The 21,706-nt window shown below is 57.8% G+C and overlaps 1 protein-coding gene across 1 annotated transcript; it reads left to right on the forward strand.

Annotated features, from left to right (window-relative positions):
• The first annotated feature begins 563 nt into the window (after positions 1–563).
• IQGAP3 (IQ motif containing GTPase activating protein 3) lies at positions 564–19,939 on the forward strand. Its single transcript, XM_069878693.1, has 38 exons — positions 564–611; positions 2,106–2,193; positions 2,733–2,889; positions 3,922–3,999; positions 4,155–4,231; positions 4,400–4,467; positions 4,878–4,991; positions 5,160–5,338; positions 5,623–5,710; positions 5,925–6,088; positions 6,185–6,272; positions 6,418–6,581; positions 7,509–7,669; positions 8,680–8,804; positions 8,992–9,155; positions 9,318–9,408; positions 9,500–9,667; positions 9,961–10,103; positions 10,180–10,350; positions 10,484–10,567; positions 11,282–11,353; positions 12,364–12,433; positions 12,748–12,956; positions 13,207–13,359; positions 13,468–13,631; positions 14,399–14,623; positions 14,709–14,849; positions 15,324–15,408; positions 15,679–15,911; positions 16,001–16,133; positions 16,416–16,518; positions 16,906–17,050; positions 17,213–17,300; positions 17,787–17,999; positions 18,211–18,377; positions 19,032–19,133; positions 19,415–19,523; positions 19,715–19,939. Exons 1-38 carry the CDS (start codon positions 587–589, stop codon positions 19,826–19,828), a joined length of 4,923 nt encoding a protein of 1,640 aa, XP_069734794.1. The 5' UTR covers positions 564–586; the 3' UTR covers positions 19,829–19,939.
• The last annotated feature ends 1,767 nt before the right edge of the window (positions 19,940–21,706 follow it).

Raw genomic sequence — 21,706 nt, forward strand, 5'->3', positions numbered from 1 at the left:
GAGTGCAGAGAAGAGCAACGAAGCTGGGGAGGGGGCTGGAGAAGAAGAGGAGCGGCTGAGAGAGCTGGGGGGGTTTATCCTGGAGAAGAGGAGGCTGAGGGGAGACCTCATTGCTGTCTGCAACTCCCTGAGAGGAGGTTGTGGAGAGGAGGGAGCTGGGCTCTTCTCCCAAGGGCCAGGGGACAGGACGAGAGGGAATGGCCTCAAGCTCCACCAGGGGAGGGTCAGGCTGGACAGCAGGATGAAATTTTTCACAGAAAGGGTCGTTGGGAACAGGCTGCCCAGGGAGGGGGTTGAGTCCCCTTCCCTGGAGGGGTTTAAGGGCCGGGTGGACGAGGTGCTGAGGGACATGGGTTAGTGATTGATGGGAATGGTTGGACTCGATGATCCGGTGGGTCTCTTCCAACCTGGTTATTCCATGATTCTATGATTCTTTACACCCCCCTCCGTGCCCCCCGACAATGGCCGCCGCCTCGGCCCCTGCGGGCACCCGTAGCCGGACTACAACTCCCGGCGTCCCCCGCGCGCGCGGTCACGTGGGCGGCGCGAGATTCAAATCGCGGGTGGAGCCGCCAGCGGGGAAACCATGGAGGGAGCGCGACCGGGGGCCTGTGAGTGACCGGGACGGGGGGGACGAGAAGATCTGGGGGTGCAGGGGGCTGGTGGGGGGTCTGGGGTGGGGTGGGGGGCAGGGGAAGGCAGGCAGGTTTAGGGCAGGTGGGGGGGGCAGAAATCCTGGGGGTGCAGGGGGATGTGGGGGTCAGACAGGTCTGGGGGGGTTGGGGGGGGCAGAAGGTCTAGGGGTGCAGGGGGGTGTGGGGTTCAGGCAGGTCTGGGGGTGCAGGGACGGGGGCAGAAGGTCTAGGGGTGCAGAGGGATGTGGGGTTCAGGCAGGTCTGGGGGTGCAGGGGGATGTGGGGTTCAGGCAGGTCTGGGGGTGCGGGGAGGGGGCAGAAGGTCTAGGGGTGCAGGGGGATGTGGGGTTCAGGCAGGTCTGGGGGTGCAGGGAGGGGGAAGAAGGTCTAGGGGTGCGGGGGATGTGGGGTTCAGGCAGGTCTGGGGGTGCAGGGAGGGGGCAGAAGGTCTAGGGGTGCGGAGGATGTGGGGTTCAGGCAGGTCTGGGGGTGCAGGGGGATGTGGGGTTCAGGCAGGTCTGGGGGGCAAGAAGATAGGGGGCAGGCAGTGGGGTGGGGTGCAGGGGGGGCAGACAGGTCTGGGGGTGCAGGGAGGGGGCAGAAAATCTGGGGGTGCAGTGGGATGTGGGGTTCAGGCAGGTCTGGGGGTGCAGGGAGGGGGCAGAAAATCTGGGGGTGCAGTGGGATGTGGGGTTCAGGCAGGTCTGGGGGTGCAGGGAGGGGGCAGAAAATCTGGGGGTGCAGTGGGATGTGGGGTTCAGGCAGGTCTGGGGGTGCAGGGAGGGGGCAGAAGGTCTAGGGGTGCGGGGGATGTGGGGTTCAGGCAGGTCTGGGGGTGCAGGGAGGGGGCAGAAGGTCTAGGGGTGCGGGGGATGTGGGGTACAGGCAGGTCTGGGGGTGCAGGGGGATGTGGGGTGCATCCCCTAAAGGGGGACTTATGGGGGGGGTCAGGGGGTGAAGGGGATGGGAAGGGATGGGAAGATCTGGGGGTGCAGGGGACGTGGGGGCAGGTAGATCTGGGGGTGAAGGGGGGAAGATGAAGGGACAGGTGGGTCCGGGGTGGGGTGGGGGGGTGACTATGGGCTCCAGGCACCTGGGGAGGAGCTGGTGGGTCCAGGTTTGGGGGTCACATCCAGTAGAGGTGCTGTTGGGGGCCCCCTGGCCACCGTGGGTTCCTCCAGCCCCGTGGTACGGAGACACCCCAACCCTGCAGCTGGGGACCCCCCCCCCACACACACCTCCCGGGTGCCGTTATTTTGGGAAAAAGGGAAATTAGGAACCTTCCTCCAACCCCTGGAAGAGCTTGGCTGGTGTCTCTGCCACCACACCTTGAGGTGGAGCCACCAAACCCCTGTTCTTCCTTTAGAAAAGCTCCTTTTGGGTGGAGAGGGGGGTCCCTGAAGTTCTACCCTCCACCCTGGGGTTTGATGGGATGGGAGGGTTTGATGTCTCATCCCGGTCGCCCCGCAGACGAGCGCCTCACCGCCGAGGAGATGGACGCGCAGAGAAGGCAGAACGTCGCCTACCAGTACCTGTGCCACCTGGAGGAGGCCAAGCGGTGGGGCTGGTCCTCAAGCTTTGATTGGGATGGGGAGGGAGTTGCAAAGGGTGGGGTGGGGAGTAAGACACAGGATCTGGGTAGGTGGCAAAATCCTTCCTGATCCTGGTGCCTCCTGGTCCTTCAAAGTGGGTCTTCTGGTGGTTGGGGTTGGTTCTTCAGGGGGTTGGTTGGGGTTGGTTCTTCAGGGGGTTGGTTGGTTCTTCAAGGGGTCGATTGGGGGTGGGTTCTTCAGGTGGTCGATGGGGGTTGGTTCTTCAGGTGATTGGTTGGGGGTTGGTTCTTTTGGGGTTTGGTTCTTCTGGTGGCTGGTTGGGGTTGGTTCTCTGGTCCTCAGGGTTGGTTTTCTGGTGGTTGTTCTCTTGGAGGGCACTTGGCTCTGCTCTTGCACCCATCCTGAGAACCCCCCCTCTGCTAAGCCCTCCAGCAAAGGCTGAGGGCCAACCTCCACCTACCATGGAGGGGTTTACAGGGATGGTCCAGAAGGGATCTGGGGTGGTTCCTGGAGGTCCAAACGTGTCCCATCTCTGCCCCACCAGCTGGATGGAAGCCTGCCTGGGTGAGGAGCTGCCCTCTCCCACGGAGCTGGAAGAAAGTCTACGCAATGGGGTCCTCCTGGCCAAGCTGGGCCACTGCTTTGCCCCAACCGTGGTGCCTCTGAAGAAGATCTACGACCGCGAGCAGATGCGGTACAAGGTAGGAGTGAATGTTGACATCAAGTTGTGCCAGAGGAGGTTGAGACTGGATATTAGGAAGATGTTCTTCACCAAAAGGGTTGTTGGATACTGGGAGAGGCTGCCCAGGGAAGGGGTGGAGCTGCCATCCCTGGTGGGGTTTAAAAGATGGTTGGATGAGGGGCTCAGAGATGGTTTAGGAGTGAACAGGAAGGGTTGGACTGGATGATCGTAGAATCATAGAATGGTTTGGGTCAAAAGGGACCTCAAAGCCCATCCAGTTCTAGCCCTTCCATGGGCAAGGACACCTCATCCTGTCACTCCATCTTTCCTATCAACCCCCTTTAAGCAATGAAAGGCTGCGATAAGGTCTCCTTGGAGTCTTCTCTGAGGTGAACGACCCCAACTCTCTCAGCCTTCCCAAAGGGGAGATGTTCTAGACCTTTGATCATTTTTGTGGTCTCCTCTGGACTCGCTCCAACAGCTCCATGTCCTCCCTGTGCTGAGGACTCCAGAGCTGGACGCACGGCTCCAGGTTGGGGTCTCACCAGAGCAGAACCTGCTGGTCCCACTGCTTTGGATGCAGCCCAGGACACTTGGTTGTGGGTTGCAAGCCCACTGCTGGCTCACGTGGAGCTTCTCATCATCCAACACCCCAAATCCTTCTCCTCAAGGCTGCTCAGCCTTGTTGAACCTCGTGAGGTTCACACAGACCCACTTCTCCAGCTCGTCCAGGTCCCTCTGGATGACCTCCCATCCCTCAAGGGGGTGGCACCCCCTCCACTCAGCTTGGTGTCACCTACAGACTTGCTGAGGGTGCACTCGATCCCTTCTTCTATGTCATTGAAGAAGATATTGGACAACGTTGGTTCCAAAGGTCTTCTCCAACCAAACGATTCTATGGACACAAAGCAAGGGGGGCAGACTGGTTGTGGTTGTTAAGGGGGTCGCAGCTTTGCTTTTTTAACCTCGTGCCCTGGACCTGGGGGTTTGGGAGACCTCAGGGATGGGAGAAGGTGGGGTTCAACCCTGCCTTTGGCTTCTTCTCCTCCAGGCAGCCGGGCTTCACTTTCGGCACACGGATAACATCAACTACTGGCGCGATGCCATGAGCCACGTGGGACTCCCCTCGGTAACATCCCACCTCCGCTCTCCCTGGGCCGAGGGACGTGCTGGCCTTGGCCCTGTGGCACCACCGATGGCTCAGCTCATTGCACCTTGGTCTCCTCCATGTGGGCCACCTCGGCTGGTCCCATCTCCATCTGAGCGCTCTTGTCTTGCTGGCAGATCTTCCACCCGGAGACCACGGACATCTACGACAAGAAGAACATGCCTCGGGTGGTCTACTGCATCCATGCCCTCAGGTGAGTGTCCCTGGGGCCAAAACTCTTGTCGTGGTCCTGTTCGTGATCATGAGCCCGTTGGTGGCCTCACGCTCGGGGCTGGGGTAACAGCCTTGGGCCTTGCAGAAGCTTTGGGAGAGAGAAGGACGCGGCTGCATGGTCACGGTGTACGTCCACTTCATCTTTCAGCTTGTACCTCTTCAAGCTGGGATTGGCTCCTCAGATCCAGGACTTGTACGGGAAGGTGGACTTCACAGGTACGACACCACGTGGGGCAACCTGGGATGGAGACGGGGTTTGCCGACAATGCTCTCAGATCCTTTTGGTGGGGGGGACGTGGGGAACGAAGACTTTGGGGAAGCTTTTCCAGAGCTGCCTTGGTGATGCTTGGAGGTGGTGAGGCAGTAGAACAGAAGTTGTGGCTGCCCCATCCCTGGAGGGGTTCAAGGCCAGTCTGGATGAGGCTTGGAGTCCTCTGATCCAGTGGGAGGTGTCCCTGCCCATGGCAGGAGGTGGAACTGGATGGGCTTTGAGGTCCCTTCCAACCCAAACCATTCCTCCACCCATTTCTCCTTCACCAAATCAGCAGGTGGCTCTGCTGGTTTCTCCTCCAGTGTCAAACAGCAGTGCTGGTGCTGAGTGGTGAACCCTCTTCTCTCTTCTCCAGAGGAGGAGATCAACAACATGAAGCGGGAGCTGGAGAAGTATGGCCTGCAGCTGCCCGCCTTCAGCAAGATCGGGGGCATTTTGGCTAACGAGCTCTCGGTGGATGAAGCAGCAGGTAACGAACGGTGCTGGGCATCCGCTGGGTCAATGGTCAAGGCTACAACAACCCAAGGCTTGGAGAAGAGTGTCTGGGAAGCTGCCTGATGGAAAAAGACCTGGGGATGCTGTTGACACCAGCCTTCCGTGCCCCATCTCACCTGCGTCCTTCCCACTCCACCTCCAGTCCACGCGGCGGTGCTGGCCATCAACGAAGCGGTGGATCGGGGCGTGGTGGCCCAGACGATGGAAGCTCTCCAGAACCCCAACGCGATGCTTCTCAACCTGCGCCAAGCGCTGGCTGGTGCCTACCAGGAGATGCTCCACCAGGCCAAGCTGGAGAAGGGCAGCAATGCCAGGAACAGGGTGAGAAGGGCACGAGGGGGTCTGGGAGGGCTGGGAGAGGGACAGCATGGGAGGATCCCTCTTGGTCAGAGAGCGTCCTCATGCTTGGAGGCTAAAACACAGCCTGGGAGCTCTTGTGCTGATCAGGAGATGGGAGGAACATGGTTGTTTCTCTTTTGGGGGCTGGTTGACCCAGGGTTGGGGTTGGGAAACAAGCCCAGACATCTGCAGAAGAACCTGCTGTGGTGCCGTTGGGTTGTGCTTGAGTGGAAAGCTCGGACTCAGCGTGAGGAATCCCTCTCCAGTACCTCCAGGTGATCCCTGAGGGTGAGGACATCTACGACCGCTGTCTGACCCAGGCTGAAATCCAAGGGAATATCAACAAAGTCAACGGTGAGCGAGGCTGGAGCTTCTATCCTGAGAGGTCCCCAGGGTCTATCAGTGGGAATGTGGTACCACGAGGTGGTGGGAGAGCCTGCTTGGCGTGGTGGGCACCTTCAGACCCAGCAGGACGTGCAGCCTTCAACTGGTGCTCCTGTTGCTCTTCTGAGCTGAGGAGCGACCTACCTGCTCACCTTCTCTTGGTGTGAACCGGCCTCTCTCCTAGTTCACGGAGCTCTGGAGGAGGTGGACAATGCCCTGGAGAACCAGGACGCGCCAGCGTTGTACTGTGCGCTGCAGGACCCCGTCCTGGCCCTGAGGTGCCTCCAGCGGGACAACCTCGACTGGTACTTGGAGCAGCTCAGGATGGACCGGGAGCAGAAGGCTCTGGTAGGAGCTTGTGGGCAGGGTGGCATCCCAGGTCCTGGGATCGGCACGAGCAGGACCTGGGGTGACACCAGAAGCTCCTCTTTCTTCCAAACGCAGGAGCTGGGCTACGTGGACCTGCTGGAGCTGGAGGAGGTGGAGGCAGGCATCCTTGTGGCCAACAAGAAAGGCGAGGAGGAGCGAGCCAGTGAGTAACCAGCACGTTTTGGTGCTTCGGGCACCTCCTGGAGCTGGTGGCCCCGCTGGCTGCTCGGCCAAGTGTCCTAGGGCAGGTGGGGCAAGGTCACCTCCCGCAACCCCTCCGTGCAAGCTCCCCTTGGTGTGTCCTTCAGTGCTGGAGGCCGTCAGCCGCATCAACGCCGCCATCCGTCGAGGAACGGCGCCTGCGACCTTGGAGGCGCTGAGGGACCCCGCGGCGCAACTTCCAGACGTGTGTCCGCTCGCCGCCTCCCTCTACCAGCACCAGCTGGGCCTGCTCCAGCGCCAGCACCCGCGGGTGAGACCTCCCACACCACCAGGGTCCCAGGGCTGCTGGTGCTGGGGTGGGAGCCTCTGCTGGGGTGGGAGGTCCTGATCTGAGCAGGCTGGATCCATGGGCTGAGACCAACAGCAGGAGGTTTGACCAGGAACTTGGAGCACAACAACCCTGAGCAGCTCCAGACTAGGAGGAGTCTGGCTGGAAACTGCCTGGAGGAGAAGGACCTGGGGGGGTTGGTGGAACAGGAGCCAGCAGGGGCCCAGGGGGCCAAGAAGGCCAAGGGCATCTTGGCTTGGATCAGACCCGGCGTGGCCAGCAGGGCCAGGGAGGTTCTTCTCCCTCTGGCCTCGGCCCTGGGGAGACCGCTCCTCGAATCCTGGGGTCAGTGCTGGGCCCTCCCCACAAGAAGGATGTTGAGGCTCTGGAGCGAGTCCAGAGAAGAGCAACGAAGCTGGGGAGGGGGCTGGAGAAGAAGAGGAGCGGCTGAGAGAGCTGGGGGGGTTTAGCCTGGAGAAGAGGAGGCTGAGGGGAGACCTCATTGCTCTCTGCAACTCCCTGAGAGGAGGTTGTGGAGAGGAGGGAGCTGGGCTCTTCTCCCAAGGGCCAGGGGACAGGACGAGAGGGAATGGCCTCAAGCTCCACCAGGGGAGGGTCAGGCTGGACATCAGGACAAAATATTTCATGGAAAGGGTCACTGGGCAGTGTCCGAGGCTGCCCAGGGAGGGGGTTGAGTCCCCTTCCCTGGAGGGGTTTAAGGGCCGGGTGGCCGAGGTGCTGAGGGACATGGGTTAGTGATTGATGGGAATGGTTGGACTCCATGATCCGGTGGGTCTCTTCCAACCTGGTGAGTCTATGATAATTCTATGATAATTCCTGCACTTGGAGGTGCTGCTGGTTTGGAGGGTCGGGGTGCAGGGGCTCACTGTCTCTGCCTGCCCCGCGCAGGGTGAGCTGGTGCAGGAGGAGCTCTTTGTGGCTGTGGAGATGCTTTCGGCTGTGGCCCTGGTCAACCGAGCCTTGGACACCAGGGATCCCCAGGGGCTCTGGAGCAGCCTGGTCAGCTCTGCCTTGGGCCTCTCGGGGGTTGAGGATGCCAATGCGCAGCGGTAAGGAGGTGGTGTCTGCGTTTGAGGTCGTGGTGAAGTACAAGCTCTTGGGAGGGGATGGTCAGCAAGTCTGAGCTTTGCATGGGCTTGATCCACTGCTTTACCTTCTCCCCTTGGTGGAGTTGCCACACCAGAAGGATGGGATATCATCCAGAGGGACCTAGACAGGCTGGAGAAGTGAGACTGTGAGAACCTCATGAGGTTCAACAAAGCCAGGTGCGAGGTCCTGCACCTGGGTTGGGGCAATCCCCATTTTCAGTTCACGATGGGGGATGATGTGATGGGAGCAGCTCTGAGGAGAAGGTCTTGGGGTGCTGGTCCATGAAAAGCTTGATGTGAGCCAGCAATGTGCGCTCGCAGCCCAGAAACCACCCGTGTCCTGGGCTGCATCAAGAGAAGCGTGAACAGCAGGGAGGGAGGGGATTGTCCCCTCTGCTCCTCTCTTGTGACACCTCAGCTGGAGGATCCTCAACATAAGAAGGAGATGGAGCTCTTGGAATGGGTCCAGAGGAGGCTACAAGGATGATGTGAGGGCTGGAGAACCTCCCATAGGAGGACAGGCTGAGACAGTTGGGGTTGTTCAGCCTGGAGAAGAGAAGGCTCCAAGGAGACCTTATATCGTGACCTTCCAGTGCATGAAAGGGGCTACAAGAAAGCTGGGGAGGGACTATTCATAAAAGCCTGTGGTGATAGGATGAGGGGGAATGGGGATAAACTGGAGAGGGGCAGATTTAGACTGGACATTAGGAAGAAGTTCTTCACCGTGAGAGTGGTGAGACACTGGAACAGGTTGCCCAGGGAAGCTGTGGTTGCTTCTCCCTGGAGGTGTTCAAGGCCAGCTTGGGGCCTTGGGTAACCTGATCCAGGGGGATGTCCCTGCCTGTGGCAGAAGGGTTGGAACTGGATGATCTTTAAGGTGCCTTCCACCCCAAACTATTCTATGAAAAGCAAGGCAGCAGGCTCTGTTCCCCCTTACGATGCGCTGAGCCACAGCCGTGTCCCTCCCGCAGGTATTTTGAGGACCTCCTGCAGCTGAAAGGCCAACGTAAGGAAGCTGGATCTGAGTTCCTGAGCTGGAACGACATTCAAGATGGTGTGAACCACACCAATTCATCAGTGCAAGACGAAAACGACAGTGAGTCCTGGTGGTGGGAGCTTCAGTTGCGTAGGGGGCCCTGCTGGCTCTACAAGAGGGACGTTTCTCTGGGAGCCCAGCCCTGATGAGACACTAGAGAACCTCTTGCTACCCTGGGCTGCAGCTTCACTGGGTGTGTGGAGCATCACGGGGGCTGAATCTTGTGTCCCTTCCCTCTCCCGCGCAGGAGTTCTTGCTGTCCGGCTGATCAACGAGGCGCTGATGCAGACGGACCCAGAGAAGACGCTGGCAGCGTTGCTGCTGCCGGCGGCCGCTCTACCTGATGTCAACCTCCCAACTGCTCGGCGCTACCACCACGTCCTGACCCGGGCACGAAGGCTGAAAGCTCAGGTTGGTGGCACCCCCGTCGGTGACGCGGTTCTTGCCCTCTTGGCTGTGTGGTTCCTTGCAAAGCAGAAGATGCTCAAGGGGTGGTGAGGCAAGACCAGCTTGGCTGAAGCTCTTGGGGGGCTGCACAGCTCGCTCGACCCCTTCTTCTCTCCTGTCTCGCAGGCCACAGAAGATGATGGAGCTGTGCTGTGGTGGGAAGAGATCCAGGAAGGGGTCTGCAGGGCCAACCAGGACACGGTGGCAGCCAGGAGGAGTGAGTGCTCGCCCCGGCGTGGGTGCTCGCTGCTGGCTCCATGGGGAGGGAGGTGAGAAGGAGCTCACGCCAACCCTCTCTTCTCCTGCAGTGGCTTTGGGCACCGCGGCCATCAACCAGGCCATCAAGGAGGGCAAGGCGGCGCAGACTTTGAGGGTTCTGCGCAACCCTGACGTGGCCCTGTGCGGCGTGGTGAGCGCCTGCGCCCCAGCCTACCAGGAGCAGCTCGCGGCTTTGATGGCCACCAAGAGACAATCAGGTAAAAGCTTGGGGGCTGTTCAAAAACTCCCCCTCCCAGAAACCTGGGGTGCACGCCGGCCCCAGCAGGGAGGAGGAGAACCTCTCCATCTCTGGACTCGGCCCTGGGGAGTTTCACAGAAAGGGTCATTGGGCACTGGAACAGGGAGGGGGTTGAGTCCCCTTCCCTGGAGGGGTTTGAGGGCCGGGTGGACGAGGTGCTGAGGGACATGGGTTAGTGATTGATGGGAATGGTTGGACTCGATGATCTGATGAGTCTTGTCCAACCTGATGATTCTATGATTCACCATGCAGGGAGCGAGAAGCCACGCTGGATCCGGCACCGGTTGGCCGATGGTGCCGAGTTCTACCTGAGCCTGCAGACCTTTGAGGGCACCTGGCAGCGCCCACGCGACGGTGGCCTCAACACCACCCACCTGAGCCGGGAGGAGATCCAGGTACTGGGAGGACGGGTAGCTCGTTGGGTGCTGGTGGCATCACTGGGGGTTCAACTGCTGCGTTGTGTCCTTGCAGTCGGTCATCACCCGAGTGACCGCTGAGCATGACCGGGAGCGCCTTTGGGAAGCCAACGTTGCCTTCGTGGTGAAGCTGCAGGCTCGGCTCCGGGGTTTCCTTGTCCGTAGGGACTTTGTGGCCCGGCGGCACGTCCAGCGGGAGCAGTGGCTGGCTGCCACCAGGATCCAGGTGATGTAGCCAGAACCCGTCCCACCTCCATGTGCTGTCTTCTCCTTTCTTCTTGCACGTTCTCAAAATCCAACTGGATATTGCAGTGACCTTGCGCAGATCTCAGTATCTGGTTGTCTCCTTTCATGTCCAGGTTCGTTGGAGAAGCTACAAGCAGCGTAGAGCTTACCTGGAGAGGCTGCGCTACCTGCAGGCCAACGCAGATGCTGCGATAAAGGTTTGGAAGGCTCTTCCTTCACCCTTTGCTCCCACACTAGTCATCATCTAGTGGGCCCCTCCCCACAAGAAGGATGTTGAGGCTCTGGAGCGAGTGCAGAGAAGAGCAACGAGGCTGGAGAAGGGGCTGGAGAAGAAGAGGAGCGGCTGAGAGAGCTGGGGGGTTTAGCCTGGAGAAGAGGAGGCTGAGGGGAGACCTCATTGCTCTCTGCAGCTCCCTGAGAGGAGGTTGTGGAGAGGAGGGAGCTGGGCTCTTCTCCCAAGGGACAGGGGACAGGACGAGAGGGAATGGCCTCAAGCTCCACCAGGGGAGGGTCAGGCTGGACATCAGGAAAAAATGTTTCCTGGAAAGGGTGATTGGGCAGTGTCCGAGGCTGCCCAGGGAGGGGGTTGAGTCCCCTTCCCTGGAGGGGTTTAAGGGCCGGGTGGACGAGGTGCTGAGGGACATGGGTCAGTGATTGATGGGGATGGTTGGACTCGATGATCTGGTGGGTCTCTTCCAACCTGGTGATTCTATGATCACCTTCTTGCTTGGTGATGAGCGTGGTGTTTCCCTTCTGCCTAGTAAAGAGGCAGCTGGAGTGGTGGGTGCGGCAGCCGGAGTGTGATGGGACGAGGAGACAACGTCTTGCCAAGATCCTTATGGTTTTCTACCTTCTTTGCTTTGGCCAAGTAAGTCCTTCAAGTATCCAACTTGCTTGCTCGTCTCTCCCAGATCCAGGCGGGTGTGAGGATGTGGCTGGCTCGGAGAAAGTACCAGGAGAGGCTGCGCTACTTCAGACACAATGTGAGTGATGGGATGGGGTGTGAAGCAGCTCCTGGGAGCTTGTCACCACCTGTGGAGGTGAAAGGACCATTCCAAACATCCCTAACCTGTGCTCCCAAGTGCTTGCAGTGCAGTTGGAGGAGGAAACTCCTTCCTCCTGCAAGGACAGGCTGAAAGGTTCTTGGTGGGTGTGGAAGTCAAACTATCAGGGTGTGTAAAGTGTGAAGAGGGTAGAACCACTCCAGTTCCCTGAAAAACCAACCAAGACTTCACGATGCCCATTAGAGGGGAAGGAATAATCTAAGTTCCCTGCTCAGTTTTGGGCCCCTTGTTACACGAAAGACCTTGAGATCCTGATCTAGAGAAGGACAATGAAGCTGGTGATGGGGCTGGAGAACAAATCCACTGAGGGACCTGGGGTTGTTCAGCCTGGAGAAAAGGAAGCTGAGAGGAGACCTCATCGCTGTCTACAACTGCCTGAAAAGAGGTTGTCGAGGGGTGGATGTTGGTCTTTCAAGTGATAAGATAAGATCTTCTCTCAAAGATAAGACAAGAGGAAATGGCCTCAAGTTGCCCCAGGGCAGGTTCAGATTGGACATCAGGGAAAAATTCTTCACCAAAAGGGTTGTCAAGGGCTGGAAGGCTGCCCAGGGAGGTGGTGGAGTCTCCATCCCTGGAGGGACTTAAAAGGCAAGTGGATGAGGAGCTTGGGGAGATGATTTAGTAGAGGACGGGGATGGGGTGAGCTCAAAGGTCTTTTCCAACGCAGTGGTTCTATGATTCTATGGAATTTTGAGGGAAAGAGGTGTGGGAAGCAGAGTTGCACCTTTGGAGTCACTGCAGCGTGTGACCTACAGTGAGCGGAGCGGAAAGGAGAGTGAAACCCTGGAATCCTTGGCTTGTGGAGACCCTCAAACCCTCAGCTGATTCCCAGTGGTGGGAGCAGGGAGAGCCTGGCCAGCTCTCCTCTGCTCTCCGTGTGTTTTGAAGGTGCCGTGGAGAAACACCTCCTGTCCCCTTTGTCTTGGCAGATCAAAGCTGTAATTAAAATCCAGGCTTTTGTGCGCGCTAACAAGGCCCGTGGGGATTACAGGATGCTGGGTGAGTAATTAATTGGGAAGGGGACTCCACCTCTCCCCTCGTTGGCCCTGTGCAATGGAGGGGTGGTGGCAGGCTGGCCACTGGTGTCCCCGTGACACGTATGAGGGTGGTAGAGTCTTCGTGGTCCCTTGGCATCAGCTGCAGCAGCGCTGGGGCTGCTCTCGCCACCCCTCCGCTCCTGAAGGCTCCCAAGGAGACGTTGCACGGCACGGGGCCGTGTCCTCGCGTTGCTTTTTGGGGAGGAGGATGAGGTGTCTTGGCGAGATGCTGGAGGTCCGAGGGTCTGTGGTGGGATTGGCCGTGCGGATGTTCAGTCCATGCTAGGAGTCCACCGCTGAGCATCGTCCGGCGCTTCATCCACCTGCTGGAGCAGAGCCAGCGTGACTTCTGGGAGGAGGCGGAGGTCCTGCGGCTGCAGGAGGAGGTGGTGAAGAGGATCCGCGCGAACCAGCAGCTGGAGATCGACCTCGACCTCATGGACATCAAGATTGGGCTGCTGGTCAAGAACAGAATCACGCTGCAGGTGGGGAGTGAGTTTGGTGGTGGGAGAAAGGAAATTGGTCCCTGGCAGAGGCTGCCCAGGGAGGGGGTTGAGTCCCCTTCCCTGGAGGGGTTTAAGGGCCGGGTGGACGAGGTGCTGAGGGACATGGGTTAGTGTTTGATGGGAATGGTTGGACTCGATGACCCAGTGGGTCTCTTCCAACCTGGTGATTCTATGAATGATGGAGCTTCCCTGGTCACCAATGCTTCTCTCTCCTTTCCCATATCTCCAGGAGGTGGTTTCCCACTGCAAGAAGCTGACGAAGAAGAACAAGGAGCAGCTCTCGGAGATGATGGCCATAGACAAGCAGAAGGGGCTCAAGTCACTCAGCAAAGAGAAGAGACAGAAGCTGGAGGCCTACCAGCATCTCTTCTATCTGCTGCAGGTGGGGCTGGTGGGGCTCTGCGGTGTCCACCACAGCTGGGCGAGCAGCACGGGGACCCCCTGCTATCTCCCAACACTTGGGTTAGCTTGGTGCTCCTCACCCCTGCAGACGCAGCCAGTGTACTTGGCCAGGCTGATCTTCCAGATGCCCCAGAACAAGTCCACCAAGTTCATGGAGTCGGTGATCTTTACGCTTTACAACTACGCGTCCAACCCTCGGGAGGCTTACCTGCTGCTCCAGCTCTTCAAGGCAGCGCTGCAGGAGGAGATCAGGTTGGTGGCCATAGATGTCCTGGTTTGGGGACAGAATCATAGAATCACCAGGTTGGAAAAGACCCTCAGGATCAGCATGTCCAACCATTCCCATCAATCACTAACCCATGTCCCTCAGCACCTCGTCCACCCGGCCCTTAAACCCCTCCAGGGAAGGGGACTCAACCCCCTCCCTGGGCAGCCTCGGACACTGCCCAATCACCCTTTCCAGGAAATATTTTTTCCTGCTGTCCATCCTGACCCTCCCCTGGTGGAGCTTGAGGCCATTCCCTCTCGTCCTGTCCCCTGTCCCTTGGGAGAAGAGCCCAGCTCCCTCCTCTCCACAACCTCCTCTCAGGGAGTTGCAGAGAGCAATGAGGTCTCCCCTCAGCCTCCTCTTCTCCAGGCTGAACCCCCCCAGCTCTCTCAGCCGCTCCTCATAAGGTCAGGTCTGGGAAAAGGCTGAACCAGGGCTCTCGGCTTGGATCTCCTCTGGCTGCTGCCTCCTGGACTGGAGAATTATGGAATCATTAAGCTTGGAGAAGATCTTTAAGCTCCTCCAGTCCAGCTGTCAGCCTAACCCCACCATGCTGAGTAAACCATGTCCCCAAGTGCCACGTCTACATGATTTTCAAACCCCTCCAGGGCCGAGGGGGGACTCCACTGCCTCCCTGGGCAGCTTATTCCAATCTTCCACTAAAGAAACTTCTCCTAATATCCAACCTAAACCTCCCCAGAACACAGGCTGGTCCATTCCTCCGTCCTACCCATCCTGTCCCTCTCCCCAGGTCCAAGGTGGACCACGTCCATGAAATCCTGACGGGGAACGCCACGGTGATCCGGATGGTCGTCAGCTTTTACCGCAACGGGCGTGGGCAGAACGCTTTGCGGCAGATCCTGGGTGGCCCGGTGCAGGAGGTCCTGCAGGACAAGACCCTCAGCATCCGCACCAGCCCTGTGGACATCTACAAGGCGTGGATCAACCAGACCGAGTCGCAGAGCGGGCAGACAAGGTCAGGCCCTCATCGAGGAGGCTTAGAGCAACCACAGCGTGATGGGTGTTGGGCTGGTGATGAGGACCTTGTCTTCCATCCACAGCAACCTCCCCTACGAGGTCAGCCCTGAGCAGGCTCTCAGCCACCCTGAGGTCCAAAGGCGGCTGGATATTTCTATCCGTAACCTCCTCGTGATGACGGACAAGTTCGTCTCTGCCATCACTTCCTCTGTAGACAAGATCCCGTATGTATCTCAGTGGTTTCTGTACAGATCCCTTCAGGGTTGGTGGCTTGAAGGTAGCTTCAGCAAGGCCTTAGACAGGGAGGTTGGCTGATGGGGGTCTTCCTGGCCCCTTAGCTGCTGCAGGACTGGGTTACTGTCCTGTCAACGAGGGTCAATCCAAACACGTGGGTGTTGCTTCTTCTGCTCCCTCTTGCTGCTCTGTTCCCGAGTGCTTCACTACTAGAGTTGAGGTGTCTCCGGGGAAGAAGCTTAACTTTGTGGTGATCTGGGAGGATAAAGGCTTCTTCCAAGGATTTCTGGGGTGGTAGAGGAGGATGCTGAGGGGTGCCCCAAGCCCCTGTAATGGACTCCTCCATCACCCCCAGCCTAGGGGCTTTTCCTGTGCCTTGAGTGTTGGGTAGTAGGGATGGGGAAGGGTGGTTGAGCCTGGTGTTGCCTCACATGCTGATGGACCTTTCCCTGCCCTTGACTCAGCTATGGGATGCGCTACGTGGCCAAAATCCTGAGGACATCCTTGGTTGAGAAGTTCCCCAAGGCCCCGCTGGAGGAGATCGACAAGGTACCCTGGGGCTGGAGGTGTTCAACCATGTGTGTGTGTGAAGGACGTTTCACAGAGGGTCAAGTCCTCTTGAGTTGATGCCTTCAAGTCAATGTTTTCCTTGACCCTCTAAGAAAAGGCTAAGGGTGGGCTCTTCTCTGTGCTGCTGTTCTCTCTGGGAGGGTCCCACCAGGCACTGCAAGGACGAAACGACCTTCCCTGCTGAGCTGTCTTCTCCTTGGGCCACCAGCCGTGTGCTCCCCATCATCTCCCCCCTGTCTCATGCCCTAGATCGTGGGGAACCTGCTCTACTACCGCTTCATGAACCCGGCAGTGGTGGCCCCCGATGGCTTTGACATCGTGGACATCTCTGCTGGGGTGACCCTCCATCCTGACCAACGCCGCAGCCTGGGCTCCATCGCCAAAGTGCTGCAGCACGCGGCCGCCCGCAGGCCCTTCGAGGGGGAGAACGCGCATCTCTGCGGGGTCAACCAGTACCTGGAGGACACCCACCACAAGTTCAGGTGGGCACCAGGGTGGCGTTGGAACAGGAGGGTGGTTACAAGCTGCAGGTAGGGTCTTTGGGTCTCACCAACGAGGTGGTTCTCTGCAGGAGGTTCATCTCCGCTGCCTGCTGCGTCCCTGAGCCAGAGGAGAGGTTTAACGTGGATGAGTACTCGGAGATGGTGGTGGTGGCCAAACCCGTCATCTACATCACAGTGGGGGAGCTCATCAACACGCACAAGGTAAGAGCATCAAACTCATCTGCGAGCAAGTAGGTTCTGCTTCTTCTCCCATCTCCTGGGCTTTCTAGTGCGATTCATCATGTTCCTCTGTTTCCCACCACTAGCACAACTTCTCCAGGTCTTTCTTTTTCTTTTTAAGCAAGCAAATAATCCAGATTCTGCGGGTTTTTTGCTGCTTGTCCTTCCCTCAAGCTCATAGTTTGGAGCCTCTTCCAGGGGCAAAGGGCTTTGCGTTGTTCCCGACTCTTTGCATTCCTGACTCTCCTCCTTGGAACCTTCCAGCTCCTGCTTGAGCACCAGGACTCCATCGCACCCTATCACGGAGACCCCCTGCATGAGCTCCTGGAAGATCTTGAGGAGCTCCCTACCATCCAGTCCCTTGTTGGTAGGTAGATCGCAGTTGGATGAGGATGTAGATGGGGATGCATTTTGTTCTTGCAGGGATGGGATGAAGGGGAACGGTTTTGAGCTGAAAGAGGGGAGATTGAGACGAGATCTTAGGAGGAAATGTTTTTCTGTGAGGGTGGGGAGGCCCTGGCCCAGGTTGCAGTGGTGGCTGCCCCATCCCTGGAGGTGTTGAAGCCAGGTTGGATGGAGCTTGGAGCCCCTGATGCAGTGGGAGGTGTTCCTGCCCATGGCAGGGGTGGAACTGGATGGGCTTTGAGGTCCCTTCCAACCCAAACCACTCCAGGATTATATGACTGCTTTGGGCATGGGGAAGCCACCTCTCCTGAGCCCAATGTAGCTTCTTGGACTCTCTGTGCCCTCACAGGAGAGAACGTTGCCAGCTCAGCGGACAGCAGTGCCGAGCAGATGCTCTCCCAGCTCAGTAAAATGGAGATCTCCCTCACCCTCACTGGCAAGTTGGTGCCAGCGGCCAGCAGCGAGGAGAACGACACGAGGAGCTTGTTGCTGAGGTGAGGATGGGCTTCCTGGGCTTCAGGGGAGCTTGCTGGGTGTTGAGATGCCACCTGGGGTGCTCAAGGTGGGCAAGAAACCATGGGGAGGCTACTAAAAGTTCTCTGGGGAGGAGGGTGGTGGTCTACAGTGGATGCCTGACTTCTCCCTCTGGTCTCTAGCACCAAGCAGATGCTGGTGGATGTGATCCAGTCCCAACCAGGAGATTCCCTCCCAGAGATCCTGTGGACACGAGCCTCAGAACGTGAGGTGCGATGTGTGAGGTTGCTCAGGGGATGAGCTAAAAACTTCTTAGACAAATGGAGAAAGACCTGGGGGTGTTGGTTGACAGCAACTGAACATGAGCCAGCAGGGGCCCAGGGGGCCAAGAAGGCCAAGGGCATCTTGGCTTGGATCAGACCCGGCGTGGCCAGCAGGGCCAGGGAGGTTCTTCTCCCTCGGGACTCGGCCCTGGGGAGAGCGCTCCTCGAATCCTGGGGTCAGTTGTGGGCCCCTCCCCACAAGATTCTATGGTTCCATGATATGATAAACCAGCCCTTGGCCAGAAGCTACCTGGCTCATCTTGGAGGTTTGGCTGCGTCTCCTAGAGCCCAGCCGCCGCTGGAGTGTGGTTTTCAGGAGAAGCACATGTTTTGGGCCAGGAGACACTCGTATCGACGCATGTGTGTGGGAAGGGGGGCTGATTGCTCCATCTCCTCATGTCCTATTTGAGCCGTTCCTCCTCCTCGTCCCTAGGAAGCCTCCCATGACCATCTCATGCGTAGACAAGCTCTGCAAGAGGCCCAGACCCCAGCCAAGCTGAAACGCAACCGCTCCCTGGCTGCCAACCGCCAGCTGTCCCTGGAGGAGAAGAAGCGCAAGATCATCCGCAACCTCCGCCGCTTGGAGAGCTTGGGGCTCGTTGACTCTGCCCACCAATACCAGGAGATCATCGATGAGTTGGCTAAGGTGGGTTGGGAAGTCACCTTTCTAAATTCCCCAGAGATCCTGCTTTGGTGCCTCTGGGTTGGGAGGTCACCTCTAAACCCCCCAGAGATCCTGCTTTGGTGCCTCTCAGTTGGGAGGTCACCTCTCTAAACCCCCCAGAGATCCTGCTTTGGTGCTTCAGTGAAGCTCGGAACGAGTTATATTGGCTTTCCTGTGGCTTGGTTTCTTCTAGGACATCCGCAACCAGAGGAGGTACCGGCAGCACCGCAAAGGGGAGCTCCTGAAGCTGAGACAGACCCTGCAGGCCCTCAACGCCAAGACCTTGTTTTATGAGGAGCAAATTGATTATTACAACCAGTACATCAAGACCTGCCTCGACAACCTGGCAGCCAGCAACAAGTACGGTTCCTCACAAAAACCCAGTTGTGTAAAGTTGGTGTCTGGAGGGATTCTCCACTCTGCTCCGCTCTGGTGAGACCCACCTGGAGCTCTGTGTCCAGTTCCGGAGTCCTCAGCACAGGGAGGACATGGAGCTGTTGGAACGAGTGCAGAGGAGGCCACGGAGATGATCTGAGGGCTGGAGAACCTCCTGTATGAGGCCAGGCTGAGAGAGTTGGGGTTCTTCAGCCTGGAGTAGGCTCTGGGGAGACCTTAGAGCAGCTTCCAGTGCTGAAAGGGGCTCAAGGAAAGCTGGAGAGATGCTCTTGAGCAGGGAGGGCAGGGAGAGGATGATCAGGAATGGTTTGAAGCTGCAAGAGGGGAGGTTGAGATGAGATCTTGGGGAGAAATGTTCTGATGTGAGGGTGAGGAGGTCCTGGCCCAGGTTACCTAGAGAAGAGGTGGCTTCCCCATCCCTGGAGGGGTTCAAGGCCAGGTTGGATGGGGCTTGGAGCCCCTGATGCAGTGGGAGGTGTCCCTGCCCGTGGCAGGGGTGGGTCTAGGTGGGCTTTGAGGTCCCTTCTAACATCAACCATTCCATGATTGTGGAGATGTTGAGGGTCTAAGGCGAGTGGCTGGAGCCTGGCTCTGAGCACGTGGTCCGTTCTCTTCAAGGGTCAGTAGGAAGAACAAGAAGCTGCAGACGCTCCACTACACGGCGGCCCGGCTCTTTGAGAAGGGGGTGCTGCTGGAGATCGAGGACTTGCCGCTCAGCCAGTACGTAACCCCAGGTCCTTGGGATGAGCTGTGATGGCTTGGAGCTTTGTCAAGGTAGAGGAAAAGAGCTTGGGTGGAAGGTGCATGTGGTCCTACCATCATCCTCTGAGGACGGGGTGAGGGGCTGTGGCTTTTACCAGGAGACCAGGAATAGCTGGGCTGTGGAGTGGGGTTCTTGGGTTGTGAATCTAGCCTCTAGGGGTGGCCCTGGGTTGGTTGCTCCATTCCTTGGTTGCTCTAAGGCTGTGAAGACCCTCTTAGTGAGCAGCTCTCCCTTCAAGGTTCAGGAACGTGATTTTTGACATCATCCCCTGCGAGGAATCGGGCAGGTTCCAGGTGAAAGCCAAATTCATGGGGATCGACATGGAGAGGTTCGAGATGCACTACCAGGTAGGGAGCCCATCCTGGAGCTGCTGCTGGTGCCAGCGGGACCAGGACAACCTGGGGGTGTCTCCATACCTGGCTGGGTTGGGGGGACACTTGGAGCTGCAGAGATGTTGCAGCATCAAGCGATGCTGGGGCTGGGACATCCCTGGTTTGATGCGTGGGGCTGGTGGTGGTGATGGTCTCTTCTCCTGCAGGACCTGCTCCAGCTGCAATACGAGGGCGTAGCCGTCATGAAGATGTTCGATAAAGCCAAAGTCAACGTCAACCTGCTCCTCTTCCTCCTCAACAAGAAGTTCTTCAAGAAGTAATGGGGATGGTGGGAGGGGGGAGGGCTCTGAGGTGCTGGGAGATGATGCAAACCTGCCAAAGAGAACCTCGGGGTTGGTGGTCTTGGAGCCTCCTGGCCCCGGGGCCGTGGAAGCCGTTGCTTGCAATGAAACTTTCCTACCTGGATGCAACGTTCTTGAGCATCCACGGCCCCACAGAGGGCTTGGAGCTCAACCCCAGCCCCAGGCAACCCCAAACTGGTGTTGGCTGGGGGCAACTGGGACACCTTTGTCCCTGCGGCTTGCGTGGGCGTGAGCCTCTCTCCAACCTTTCTCCAGGAAGGATGAAGCTGCTGCAGCTTCTGCACCGCACGGAGCTTTGAAAATGCGATTTTTGTGGGCGTTTTGGCTGTTTTGAGTTCCTGCTTTGCTAGTTGCTCAGGGACCCCACAGATTTCTGGACACTACACACGTTTTTAGCAATGTAATAAAGGTATTTTAATATATATCTTCTTATGTCCTCTCAGGAAGGATGAGGAAAGGTCAGAATTAGACTTTTCCATGCAGGTAGGGAGTAGATAGAGGCAAGAACTTCTTGTTGAAGGCACCCATGGGCTCTTCTCTAATAAATCAAGGTGCAATAGGAGAGAATTTGGGTTTCTAAAACTGAATTTCCCTGCCCTTTCCTTCCATGTGCTGGAGAAGAAGGAGCTGGTAGCACTCCAAGCCTCCTCCCAGCCCTCTCTCCTTTAGGCTCAGGAGCAGCAGGTCTCAAATCTGCTCTCTGAAGGAATTTTTTTGCGGGGAAGCTGAGTGGGAATCTCCATCGCTGCTTCCGTACCAGCCTTGGCCCCTTGAGGCAGCTCAACGGTACCTGATAAATCACCACCTACGTCCTCTGTCTGTCTTGTCTTCAGAAAGTGATGTTTGTATGTGTGTTTTGTGTATCTTTTCCTTTTATTTCTATCGTATAAAAGCTGCAACCAGCGCTTACCCTCTCAGCTGTGCTGCCCTTGCTCAGTTACTCCAAAGAAATATGGATAAAATAAAAATACACTATTGCTGTGGATGATTTTTCTTCGTAAACCAACTTTGTGCTCCTCACCTGCTGCTTCTTTCCCTCCCTGGGTGCTTTAGGCACCTCCTGCACCACCTCCCTCTACCCCAAAGCAAAGTGCATCTTGGAGTGAGTGATCCTGGAGGTCTTTTCCAACCTAGGGATTCTCTGTCCTCTTGGCTCGTGGCAATGGGAATCGTTCCCATTCCAGGTCCCTTGAAGAAGTGCTGAGGGACTTCACCTCAACTCTTGCACGAGGAATTTAGGCTGCGTTCAGACACACTTAATTCTTCAAGAAATACGCTGATTGCATCTCCTAAAGATGATGATTATGTCTGTAACGGAAAGAAGGATGGAGCTGACTCACCCTTCCAGTTTCACCATTAACCTGTTGGGTGCTGCACCAGCTGCAGGACCTGGATTCTGGGAACTATGAAGGCATCCGGAGCAGTGGGAGAAGCAGGGAGGGAGGGGATTCTGCCCCTCAGGTGAGACCCACCTGGAGCCCTGGGTCCAGTTTTGGAGTCCTCAGAGCAGGAAAGACATGGAGCTGTTGGAGTGAGGCCAGAGGAGGCCACGGAGATGATGCGAGGGCTGGAGAACCTCCTGTCTGAGGACAGGCTGAGAGAGTTGGGGTTCTTCAGCCTGGAGAAGGCTCCAGGGAGACCTTAGGGCAGCTTCCAGTGCTGAAAGGGGCTCAAGGAAAGCTGGAGAGATGCTCTTGAGCAGGGAGAGCAGGGAGAGGATGATCAGGAGCGGTTTTGAGCTGCAAGGGGGGAGATTGAGATGAGATCTTGGGGAGAAATGTTCTGATGTGAGGGTGGGGAGGCCCTGGCCCAGGTTGCCCAGAGCAGGGGTGGCTG

Source organism: Phaenicophaeus curvirostris, chromosome 29 (genome assembly GCF_032191515.1).
Source record: "Phaenicophaeus curvirostris isolate KB17595 chromosome 29, BPBGC_Pcur_1.0, whole genome shotgun sequence".
NCBI classification, from domain to species: domain Eukaryota; kingdom Metazoa; phylum Chordata; class Aves; order Cuculiformes; family Cuculidae; genus Phaenicophaeus; species Phaenicophaeus curvirostris.

What these genes read in the sequence shown, in the direction of transcription:
- IQGAP3 (XM_069878693.1), top strand. Translation starts at nt 587, where the DNA reads ATGGAGGGAGCGCGACCGGGGGCCT. An exon ending in GCGAGCAGATGCGGTACAAG is followed by an intron (nt 2,890 to 3,921) that starts GTAGGAGTGAAT and finishes CTTCTCCTCCAG; the next exon opens with GCAGCCGGGCTTCACTTTCG. An exon ending in ACGAGGAGCTTGTTGCTGAG is followed by an intron (nt 17,051 to 17,212) that starts GTGAGGATGGGC and finishes TCTGGTCTCTAG; the next exon opens with CACCAAGCAGATGCTGGTGG.